The sequence below is a fragment of the Notamacropus eugenii genome, chromosome 1 (genome assembly GCF_028372415.1).
Source record: "Notamacropus eugenii isolate mMacEug1 chromosome 1, mMacEug1.pri_v2, whole genome shotgun sequence".
NCBI lineage: Eukaryota > Metazoa > Chordata > Mammalia > Diprotodontia > Macropodidae > Notamacropus > Notamacropus eugenii.
The window spans coordinates 603,019,326-603,032,565 of NC_092872.1; the positions used below are offsets into that span (position 1 = coordinate 603,019,326).

Below are 13,240 nucleotides of genomic sequence, written 5' to 3' on the forward strand. Positions count from 1 at the left end.
TGAAAAAATTGATTCATTTTTATACTGTTAAACATATGCCATGGAGTACTTGATAGCAGAAAACAGCAGAGGGAGTTCTGGCCTTGGATTCAAGAGAGCTGGGTTAAAATCTTGGTTCAGATATTTTCTCTTTGTGATTATGAGCAAATCACAACTTTTATGTGGTACAGTTTCTTTATCTGTCGAATGGAGATAAGTATTTGCACTGCCAACTTTACAGGAATGTGAGGAAAACATGTTTGCAAACCTAAAAGTACTGCCTGTGCTTGCTCAAAGTCAAAAGACAATCTGACTTGCAGCATCTCAAAGGCTGGAGATCACTAATGCAAAAGAAGTAATGTCATTGTTATACTGTATTTACAGTTCTTAATAATATCCCGTATTGGATGGAACAGACTTGTTTTGTGCCATTCTGGAGGGCAGAGCTGGTACTAGTAGACGGAATTTATCTTTAGTATATTTTACTTCAAGGAAGGAAACAGGTATTTATTAAACATCTATTACTATGTGCCAGAAACTGTGTTAAGGACTTTTCACAACCACCTGGGAGGTAGATATCATTATCTCCATTTTACAGTTGAGAAAATTGAGGCAGACAGAGGTTAAGTGACTTGCCTAGGGTCACCTAGCTAGTAAACTTCTGAGGTCATATTTGAACTCTGCTTTTCCTGACTTTAGACCCATGTTCTTTCCACTGTGCCACCTTGCTGTTATTTTTAAGAAAAAAGAAATATTTTAAAACTGGAGTTGTCCAACAATAGAATGGACTGTTGTTTTGTCACTTGGGTAGGAAAAGAAACTAAGGAACATTTCTTAATGATGCTATGGATACTAGACTGAAGGAAATCTAAGGTCTCTTCTAAGATTCAGTATGAACTCTGATTCAAGCATGGCTCCTGCCCTCCTTTAAAAAATAGTCATTTTACCAGCAATCCCAGAAGCAAGAAAATTTATATCCAAGGAATATTTTAAATGGATTTTTTAGCTTATATTGACAAAGGATATCAAGAAAATAGCTTTAAATTCTGTTATTAGGCAAAGCACAATTAGGAAAAGAAACTGAATAAGTCCCAAGAAATATGGTTAATGAACAGAAGCTAAATTGTTGAGAAGCTTCTGACTGTGATCTAAAGAAAGTGAGGGAAGCACCTTTATAGCTTTATTGATGGCAAACAAACAAAGAGGACTAGGAGAGAGATTAGAAATAACTTTATTTCAAGTCAGACAATGAAAAGTGTTACAGGAAAAAATTACAGAAACTTGGAACAGAACAAGATGCAATCTGGAAACAGTGAAAGAGGAGAAAACAGAAGTTTTCCCTGATTTAGTCAAATGAATATGCCTTCAGTTAAGTCAGAAGTAGCAGAATGGCCTGTTACTACCAATGTCAACAAGGGTCAAAACCAAATGATAACTCATTCTGAATACCCAGAAGTTATCAGTTCACAAAGATGCAATCAATAAAAGCCCCTAAAGAGAAATACATATGGTGACATGGGGTCCATTATTTGATAATTTGGGGAACCCAAGTAATGACAGTAGAATGTCAGGAATACCTAATACTGAATTGGAGCAACTTGGGTTTGCATAGCAAAAAATTATGCTTGTGAAATTGGCAGAGAAATAGCCTATTATGAGTTTAAACACATCCACTATAGCCCAAGCAATAAATAACATTAATACATTTGAATCCTGGAAAAGCCAACAGTTCCAAACAAGAAAAACAACAACCCACTATTGGGGAATTCTATATCTGAGCCCTTTCAGAGGTTTTGGAGAAATAAAAATATTAAGAACTAGGGCAATTTGGCATATTAAATGACTTTTTTGATTGTCACTCTTAAAAGGGAATGCCATTCTCTTACTTGACAAAATCTCAAGTCAAGTGACTTCCCTCTTCAGTATTTGAAGTGCGAATGCTAATAAAATTAAGGGTGGATGAAAACTCTGGTAATAATACTTAGCCTGTATTTAGCTTATTTTCATGTGTATCCTATGTATCCTCCTCCCCAAAAAATCTTCAAAATACTACACAACCAACTCTCAAATATTGCTGGTAGTAAAGGTACGTGGATAATGCAAAATACTAATTTTGGCTTATTTCTAACTATATTACAGTAAATTTTGTATCTACTGACAATGTAGCGAAGTAAAAAACAAATTTCACTTCCTCTCAAGATTTTACCAAGGTAGAAGTGTTAACCACTAACGAAATGCCCAAATGGTGAGCATGAAGGGAACATGAGGGAGGATAATCCACTTACCTGCTGCTAACATGCCAAGCTGGTTAGTTTTTCCTTAAAAACACAAAATTGAATTCCTAGTGACTAAAAGGCCAATGATGCTGTATTATGCTATTCCAAGAAATGACCATGTAGTTTGAGGTCAAGAAGAAAATCAACACTTTCTTCCTACATACCTCTGATACATAAACATCCCACTAAAAATAGTCATGATGGTCAGATGTTTCAAGCTTAAAAAAAAATTATAAAACTGCTGAGCTAGAATAAAACAATATTGAAATTTCAAAGGGAGAATTACTATTCCCTGTAAATGCTGATTGTTGTTTTTCTATCCAGTAACCTAGCTACCAAAGTGTTAACCCAGGAAGATAAGAATTTAAAAGGATGCTGGCCTAAGTCCTTGAGAAAATTTGGGGGAATTACCCAAGAAAGGTAAGAGATATATTTTATAATAAATACTGATATATGATTACAGTTGTTTCTTTTGTTATGAATATCAAGAACCCCTCAAAGACCAATGGGAAAACGTCATTTTTATCTACTTGATTTGCCTGATCATCCACAAATTATTTTAGTGTATTCCAGTACTCTCTGAAGTGTATGGCATCATAAAGTAGAATATAGGGGAAATGGAATTACCACTATAACCTACACTATTCAAGCTATTTATTTTGGGAAAGAAGGGATGAAGAAGGTGCCCTATGTTTATTAGAGAAGAGAATTCACAAAGTAGCTTGCCCTTGAACATAATCAAAAATATATAGCTGCCATAAAATAATTTTGTCCCTACTACTCTGATAAAATATTATCTTAACATTAACCTTTGGGTTTAATGCATTAAGAAACCAATCAACTAAGCATTTATAAAACACTTACAATATGGCCAGCATTAAGCTTGTTTCTGTGGGGTATATAAAAAGTATAGCAGATGTATTTCCTGTTCTTCAGCCATGTACAAGCTAATTCCAAGTGTGCTTTTTATTTATTCTTATTTAAAAACACAGATTATCCTACACAAGCATTAAAAGCAGAGGAAAGGTGAAAAGCCCTTTCTTAGCTTTGTATCCCTTTAAGGAGAAAATGCCCAAAGGGATAAATTAGGCTGTGGTGCAACTAGTAAATACTGTAAATCTAAGAAGTATGATGTTAATTACTGGAGTTTTGTGAAAATCAGGATCCATTCAGACTGGTTCTGCAAAGCATATTAAGCTATCTGTAGGAAAGTATAGTGGATCCTCCACTAAAGTCCTACCCTGATGATTTCTTGTGGCATGGAGTTGACCCTGAGTTCTCAAAGGCTACTCCAGTAAAGCACAAACTGTAGCAGGTTTTACCAAGCTAGAAAGACTTTAAGTATGGGCTTGGCAGTTGACTGAATTTCTGTCACCTGAGTATCAGGTTGTCTAAATGCAGAGAGGCTCATCACCAGAAAAGTGTCCACCAAATGATGAAATTTTCAGCTACAGAATTTCATGAAATGCGATGGACTTGGATCTGCTTCAGGGGAGGGAGAATCCACACAGATGAAATCATATATTTTTCAAAAGATTAAGGTATTCTAATGACATTGGCTCTTATTAGAGAAGTAATTTTAAAATATTCAAATAAAGGCCTTCTTTGCTACACATAGATTATGTTAACTACACAAAGATTTCTCTGAACTGATGTCAGTTTACTAGTGGTCTAGAAATTCAACAGGTAAAACTTTAGGTTCATTTCCAGCAAGCTGAATATAAAGAGCAGCCAAAAACATGGAAAATCTACATTTCAGCAATGTTCACAAAAGCAGACTACCAGAGGAAGCAAAGAGACTTGATGGTTTGAAGACCACTTGAATAATGAGCCTGTCCTTGCATTTCCACAGACAACAAGATTGGAATAAATTCACTAACTAGGTGCAAGGAAAAGAGACAAGATTTGCCAACAGAGTCCTGTGTCATACACATAACAGACCTTTTTTCATTGTATCAAAGACCTCAAGGTCACAGGCCCAAGAAATCTCCCACACTGTAAGCAATCCATGGCTTTCACTGTATTTGACATAGGCAAATACTTGGCTTGATCAAATGGTCATTCTGATATGTGACATTACCTTTCTGAAATACTTATAGCACTATCACAAGCTTCACATGAACACAGAAAGTAATGTACTACACAGAATGGGATGAGCTGGTTTCTAAGAGCCATAGGCAAAATACAATGATTGAGCTTGTTACCTCAGATAAACTTTGTATTACCAAGCACACCACAAAGAAGCAGCCTTTTACAGCAATTAAAAAACTCCATCACTCAGTATCATGCTTTGTAAATTTGTACAAATGTCCTGTTTTTAACACACACACAGTCAATGAAAACCCTGGAGCAAGGATTTTTTTTTCTGTTGATACATTATACAGACTATAATTTAGGAAACTGGTACTTGTTGAAACTATTTGAAGTAAATTATTAAGCAACTGTGACTTTAAGAAATATGAATAAAGGCTCTAAAATAACTTCAGCATATACCATTGAACTTCACACGTTGCTTTCCAAGTTGCACAACTTAATTCACCCCAGTAGGTATAGATGGATCATTTTTATGTTGTAGTTATAAAGCAATTTTCTATTTACAAAATACTTTACAATAATTATTTATTATTTCTTTGAACATCTGTGAGCAGCCATATTATCCTCATTTCATAAATGAGGAAATAGACATAAAATCAACTCATTTGTTTAGGGCAAATACATTCAGAACCAATACATGAATTCATAATTTTAAAATTTCAGCCTGATGTGCCATACTACCACATCACTTAAAAAAAATTATACAGATGGATTAAATGAACCTTTCTTTTCTAATCAAATGTCCTCCTGCTCTCAAAATAAAGAGGCTTAACAGTAAGAAAAGCTAGAAATCCTAAAAAAAGGTTAAATGCAAGGAAACACTTGGAAAACTTGACATCATTACTTTTTATCCATAAAATTTTGTTTCATTCTATTTATACAAAAAAGTAAAAACCTTAGGGTTTGGAATCTAAGCAAAGGGTGAATTTGGGGGTGTTGAATGCTTTAAACTTACAGTTTGAGGAAAACTATGCCTTTAGGGTAAGACTTGAGACTAGTTCAAAGTTGGGCAATCCTCCAAAGATAGATGAAGTCCAAGGCTACTTGCAATAGCTAAATCAGATTTAAGATTCTTCAAATCTTCAAATAAATTATGATCTTTTGTACCTCAGTTCAAAATCCTGATCATAACAGGTAACTAACACAACAGGCAATCTATCTAAGAATTAAAGCACACAAGTGTGCAACTATGAAAAGAACCATTATGCTATAAAGAAGTAGTATAGATGGTGAAACTTCTGATTCAGACTTTCCCCCAGGCCATAACCTATTGCTAGCTGCCTCTGGAATCTTCATGGATGCTGAAGAAAAAGGGTATAATTTGCTTTACAGGACACTAACGGCTTAAATATTCAACTCAACCCTATAAAGTGGCTTATATATCAGGGAATATTGCTCAATGTGAAGTTTTGGTAAGGAAAAAAGATTAAAGTAGTCATCATATCCTATAAGTTCTGCTTTCCTAAGAGAACTTCATTATTAATAAAGACACTCAAAATGAGTATAAACGGAAAAAATAAGATTAGTAAATTTTCTTTTCTCATAGCTGATATTATCCACAATTCTTATTATAAGATTAGGTCAGGTATTGTCTATTTTACCAATGTTGCAAATAAAAAAATACAGTACCTGTTATTTTAGAACATTATCAATTTAACAGTCATATAGACTCCCTGTGTATTTTTTGTAATTTTGTTTAAAATATCCCAAACACAATTAAAGAACTATATTTATATCAATATCAAAAATACATTAAAATTGTCTATGTTGGCCAGTGTATCTGACATGCCAGTGTAAGAAAGCAATTTCTTTTTTAACCAGATACATCCCAATAAAACTGTAATTATATATGAAATAATGTATTTTAAAACTTAAAGCGTCCTTTATATAATGCATTCATTTACATTTTAAACTATAACCAAAATCTGACCTATGCAACATGTCCAAATAACTATCACTTGAGCAATCTTATTTATGTTCATGAATGTTAATCCTTACTGTTGACAGCTTTTTAGTAGGAGAAAGGTCCTTTATTATTTAAAAGGGTGGAATCAAGACTATTGGCTTAGATCCTATCTTAAATATCAACAGATACTATCTTTTCATATATTATTAAATGTGTGCAGTATTTAAATATATTATGAGGAGTCTTGAGATACATGGATGAGCTAACTATCACTATTAAGTAACTTAAAAGTTTCAAAACTGTAGTGATACTCTTTGTGAAGCTCAATAGCAAAACTAGTATTCAATTTTAACCACACAAAAATAAATGTTATATATATATATAATATATATATTAAAAAATATATATGACTTAAATCTTACACCCTCTAGTGAGTGTTTTTTATTAGATAATTGTTTCCTTAGTTAGGAAAGCAGAATTTATAATATGATGACTACTGTTGTAGTGGCTTAAAGAATGACTTTTTTTTTTAAACCAAAAAGAGCTGTCCACGGCTATCAAGCAATCAAAAGAGAATCAGTAGACAATCACATTTATGTCTTAATAATATAGTACTTCTCCCATTAAAAAAAATTCTTATCATGGAATAGACATACATTTGTTATTTTAACTACAACTCAGTCTCAGTATAAAATGTAATTGGGTCAAATAATAACAAATAATGAACAAAATGTAAGGAGTGTACATGCATTAATATTAAACCTTATGCTATTATCTGAGTACCTAGGTCCAAAGGTGACAGGTTCCCACAGAAACAATTAGTCATGTAATTTTAAAAATGACTTAGCAAAAGTGGTCATTTTTATTTGATGACCAATTTCTAGGCTAAGTTTAAAAATCTTAACTTTTACTTTCATTACGTTTTATAATGAAATGCTCCTCTCAAAGTTACCTACTGAATTTGCTACCAGCAAACACTATCATATATCTTTAGCTTAGGATATATGAGTATCAATGTAATACTTATTTTTTAGTTCTAAACAGTATGTGCATGATAAAGTTTGAAACAAATAGGCTAGCCATTATTTGTACACTATAATAAATACACAAGAATACAAGGTTTTATAAAAATACAATTTCTAATCAATTTAGGAGATTTATAAACCATGAGAACATTAAATATTCAAACACAAGATAGTCCCTTTTATGGTAGAGGCCCATTGGGCTAGATTTAAAAGAGGTTCTTCTCTGGTAGTTGTGTACAGTTGATTATATCAGTAATCTCTGTATAAGGTCGGTTCAGGTAGTTTCTATTTTCCAAGAGTTATAAGTAAAAATACGGTACCTGGTCATTTAGAACATTATCAGTTTAATAGTCACTAATAGACTCCCACTATATCTTTTAAAATTTGTTAAAAATGCTGAAGACACGATGAATACAAGTACTGCAGTAACATCAATACAAAAAAGCAATACAAATTAAGCTGCTGAATACAAAAATACATTGAAATACATAAACACCACAATGTAACCTATAGCACTAATTCAGAATTGTTTTATGTGAAAAATTAAATAAAAAGTTTTGTATTAAACAACTTAGGTATTCTCACCCTTTAACAACATTTTAGTTACATACTTCACAATTTTTTATATACAGTATAGAAGAAAATACTTTGAAAAGATATGACATTTTAAATGATTTAGTAGGTAATATAGTTATCATTTACACAAAAAATATTGACAGAATGGATAAAAGTGATGTCCTTAACATCAGTTGCTTTAAAACATGAGGATTAAGATTTTCTTTTACTTCATTTGTTTATATTTCAGTTAGCCTGATAAATTCAGAAGATCTTAGTCTGAAATATTTATTTCAAAGTAATGTACACTGTATTGCTCAAAACTATACATCATACAAAAGTGGCAATCATTTGTCTAAACATTGATTATGAAAGACAGCTTGCACAAATGTAGGTTGAGTGCTGAGTTCTTCATGATGCTTTATTTACAATGAAAAGTGCTTTCAACTCTAACGTGATACATCTGTTTCTATGTGTCAATTATCAACAGTCTCCCTGAAGTTGAAAAAATATGTAGAAAATACCACATCTTTGCAAACACTAGAGCATATAACTGCACGTGGTTCTGGAATTAGCAGCTGAAAAAGTGTTGATAATTATAATTTAAAAATAAATAAAGCTCAGAGGTAAACCAGTTACAAAACAGCAGAGAACTGCAATAGTCGCAACAGTAAAAAGAAGTATTTAATAAAGCCATCGCTAACAAAATGGTGACGCTGTTGGATCAAAAGTCTTAAAAACGTCCTTCAGGGATTTATCCTCTGATTCTCCATTTGGATCATCATCTGGCATTTGATTCACCTGTCCTGGCTGTCTTGTCTGTCTTGGGTCGCTGTACTGAGGTCTTATCAATCCTGTTAAAGCCTGGATTGGAAGGTTGTGTACTGCCGGTGCAGCGCTGGAGTGTGGGGGCTCAGGTTTAAGCTGAGTCTTAGCAGTATTATTCTGTTTATCTGACTGTGGGTCAAATGGCCCATCTGTAGTCTTTTCCACATTTGGAGTGGTCTTCTGTAAAGCTTCTAAAGGAGAAGGCTCATTTTTGCTATTACTTTGTAAGCCACTGATTTTTTTCTGGTTTTCTCCATTCTCTCCTAAAGAAAGTGGGACCGGATCTGATAAAGACAATGAACCATGTTCCCTTGGATCATATAAACTAATGCCACTAAGAATAGAGCTTGGTGTTCCTAGCCTAACACCAGTTGAAGCCGACAGTTTAGGAGCATATGGAGGAAGAGAATCAGATTCAGATTTATTAGTTACTGCCCCTGAGGTCTGTGAAGAACCAGTACTAGGTCTGGCCAGACGTGGATCAAATTTTGATGGATGAGGATCCTTTGCAATTCCATGATGAGAGTCTGCACTGGACAACCTATGAAGTCTAGGATCAACATTTTTTTGCAACCTAGGATCCCCTAGTTTATTTCCTGGACTATGAGTTTCTCCAGGTTGGTCCAAGTATCCACTTCTTGTAGTATTATTTTTGGCTTTTGCTGCTAATCTTGGATCAGCTGGCATTGTACTTTGATGAAGATCACTATTTATGTTACGTAATTTATTTAGCCTCTGGTCAGCTATAAGCGGGGGAAGAGGTAAGTTGATTGATGAAACTGGGTCAGGTTTAGGTAAGGGCACTGGAAGCAAATCTTCAGGAGCCCATACAATGTGTTTTGCAAAGTTTGGTTTGGTCAGGATAATATCCATTTTAATATGACTGAATTGTCTAAGCTGTGACCTTGGATCTTGCAGTGTTATACCAGGTAAAGATTCCAAAGGTATTAGGAAAGCTTTTTCTCTCAGCTCTCTTTCAGTTTCTTCTTCTTCATCATCTATTCCTTTCTGTTTAACTTTAACTCCAGAATTTGTATGGTGTAAGTCAAACTTTCCAAGAGAAGGACTTGCATGACCACTTTCATTAAGTTTTAATTTCCTGGGATCTCTTGCAAGTCTAGGATCAAAAGGAGCAGAATCAGAAGGTTTTCTAGAGCTTTGTCTTGGGACAGCCCTAAGTCTAGGATCAACAGCTTGGCTTCCGATATTTTTGTCTTTTGCAAGTCTTGGATCAGTAGGAGTACCAAGTTCTGTGGAATGTTGTTGATTCCTTAGAGTCTCTGTTTGTTTCTGTAAAGTTTTCAATATTGATTTGACACTATTTCCCTCTTCTTCTTCACTACTGGAATACCAGTTAACATTATCATCTAAATGCAAACAAAATTAAAAAAAAGGTTACATTTAAACTTAAAATTTCAAAAAAGCACATGATTTCTATATAAATAATGTTCACTTAAAGCTAAACTAATAATGAGGGAAATATAAAAATAGAATCTAGAGTGAGGTACTCTTTTGGGACTAGACTATCTTACATACACATACACATTGAACACATGTGGTTGCATAGTTGCTAACTATGGTACTTGAGTCAATGACATCTCTAGAGCAATGCATATCAAAATGAAATAGAAATGGAGACCACTAAACTGTACATAAGGATCCCTGTGGGTGAATACTTACTTGGAAAACCACATATTAACATTATCCGGTTTTCGATATTTGGAGAGATATTAATTGTTCATGGTTAGATAGGGCCTGTTTAATAAAAATAACAATTTTCCCCAAACTAATTCCCAATTAAGTTACCAAAAAAATTATTTTACTGAGTTAGAAAAAATAACACTAGGAAAAAATAACATTAGGAAAAACAAAAAGTCAAGAATATCAAAGGAAATAATGAAAAAAAGTATAAAAGAAAGAGGTTTATAGTACCAGATCTTAAACTGTATTATAAGGCAAAACTGTCTGGTACCGGTTAAGAAACAGAAAGATATTCAAGGGAATACAGCAAACAACTTACAGCAGTAAATAAACATAATAGTCTTGTATCTGACACGTGTAAAGACTTAAGATTTTGGGATAAGAATTCATTATTTGGTAAAAGCTGTTGGGAAAACTGGAAAATAGCATGGCAGAAATGGGCATGGACCAATATCTCACACCATTTACCAAGATAAGATCAAAATGGATACATGACCTAGACATATATAGAAATTTTACAAGAAAATTAAAAAAATATATACAATTTTAATAAGCTTGTTTATTTTCTACCCCTACAGTAGATTGGAAGTCACAATTTAGAAGGTGGGGGATAAAGAAAAGCACTATAAGTAGGCACATGGACAACCATGAGAAGTAATTACAATTTTATTTTAAAGGAGAAGATTCCTACCTCACAAAAAGAACCTACAAGAAGCCAGAAAGCATATTGGGCACTTAGTATAGGGGAAAACAACTTAATTTCCCCTTAAGACTTCACTATATTTTGACATACTCTGTATACTGATATTCACAATGAGGACCTTGAAAAATAAAAATAAAGGTTTATGTTTCATATACTATTTACAAGGGAAGCCTAGATGAATTTTGAAATGTTTTCCACCAAAAAAAAGGTCAATTTTTCAAGCTAAAAGGTTTTTGTTAAATTCAGCTATATAAAAAATTCGCTTATATGAAGTCCTACCAACATCTGATTATCCCAAATAAATGAGGCATTATTTTACTATTATTTATCAGGAAATGACTAAAACAATTCATTATCATGTAGTTTCTACAAGAGAGAAATAGGTAGTAGCTACCTACTGCTATTGCTATGAAGTTTCTACAAGATAAAAATAACTAGGAATCACCTGCTGGCAATACAGCTTTATTTGGTCATTTAAATATGTTATGTGAAAACATCTCTCTCCCCTGGCACCAAGCTCACACATATACGTATATACATAAGTATATGTATATATGTATATAGATAGATAGAGATGTAAAAATCTCTATCTATCTATATCTATAAATATTCCTTTTCCCTATTAGACTATTAAGTCTTCTGAGAGCTTTTTCTTTTTGTATCCACAGCCCTTAGCACAGTGTCTGGCACACAGTAAGCACTGAATAAGCTTTTTCATTTGTTTACTCACAATACAGAAACAATAGGAAATTTTCCCAAACATTCAAGAAAGCAGTAGAGATCAGATATACGAACTCACACAAATATTACAATTTAAATACCAAAATAGTACTTCTAACTTTGTTCAGCAGTTTTCAAACTGGAGATTCATTTAGATTTCCAGATTAACTGGACTATTTTGAAGGGGAACTACAAGTTAAAGGCCTATTTCTTCACATTGACCCCTGAAGCCTTTTGCTGTAACTCTGATCCATTTAATATTGAGCTTGGGATATCCATTTGTTAACTCTTGCTACATGATCATTCAACTTCCTTTTCTAATCATCCTTTGCTCTTGTCATTTTAGTTTCTGCTCAAAGGGTTCACAGCTGTGGCAGTAAACTAGACCTGTAGTGAGGCAGAGAGCAGTGAGTTGGCAGAGGCAAAGTTAAGCAGAGGAAGGGAATCCTGGGTAAACTGAACTAACCAAATTTTGATTTAAAATCATTATAGTCATAGAGGAAGCATAACAGATAAAATTTTATCATATTGGATATTACCTTCTTCCTTGCTTAATGTTCTTTGAGATTGATGACCAACTGGTTCTTCATCCTCTTGATGTTTTTGACTAAGTCTTACAAAGAGGGCTTTCTGCATGGCAGGAAGGAAATCTGGTACATTTATAGCAGTTTTATGGCCTGATGTGTTGATGCAATCTGACTCATTTCCACTGTTTAATGAATCTTGAGCCATGTGAGGTTGATGTTCAGTAAATTCACCATGCCACATTCCATCTGCATATATTCAACAATAAAAGAAACAAATATTGAATAATATAAAAAAATTCACTGGATAATAGCTTTACAACGTGTGGATTCCCCAACAATAAGTGAATTTTTATAAGAAAATACTTACCTAATCTCAAACTTGAAGGTATAATTTTATCGAATTATTAAAAACAATAAGAAAAAAGTTAAAGCTAAAGCTTTATGTCAATGCTTTGGATAAATTTTAAAGGCATTTAGTAATCTTCAAGATTACTAAAAGGAAGACAAACTCTAAACAACTAAAAAATCCACGAAGCCCATAGAGCATAGAAACCTTTAGTGTCTATCTAAAGAGATAAAGCACTACTGGGACAAAATGTTGTCTATTTTGTCAGATACAGTCACTGTTATTTGTTTTTGTTTAATTGTTTTCCTTTGGCACGAAGGAGTCTAATTCTCTTTTGTAAAAAAGAAAAGATGGTTAAACAAAAACATATGATATAGTGCCAGCATCTGACACTGTCTGTCAAAATCTGTCTCTTTGTTCCTCCATTTCATTACTTGCTCTCTAGGACCAAGACTGAATATTACAATTACTCAGCACTGGGCTTCCTTTTAGTTTTCCTTTCATTTATATTCTTCATTTCAACAAACACCTACTAAGTTCCTACTACACCCAAGGCACTGTGCTAAGCACTGAGGATATA

The 13,240-nt window shown here is 33.4% G+C and overlaps 1 protein-coding gene across 1 annotated transcript in view; it reads right to left on the reverse strand.

Moving 5' to 3' along the window:
* Positions 1 to 7,606: 7,606 nt before the first annotated feature.
* Positions 7,607 to 13,240, reverse strand: part of ZC3H6 (zinc finger CCCH-type containing 6) — a 73,828-nt gene continuing 68,194 nt past the window's right edge. Inside the window, exons 11-12 of the mRNA XM_072634671.1 lie at positions 12,327 to 12,560; positions 7,607 to 10,030 (exon numbers count right to left, since the gene is read on the reverse strand). Coding sequence (XP_072490772.1) covers positions 8,535 to 10,030; positions 12,327 to 12,560 — 1,730 coding nt within the window. The 3' untranslated portion in view covers positions 7,607 to 8,534. The remainder of the gene's footprint in view (positions 10,031 to 12,326; positions 12,561 to 13,240) is intronic.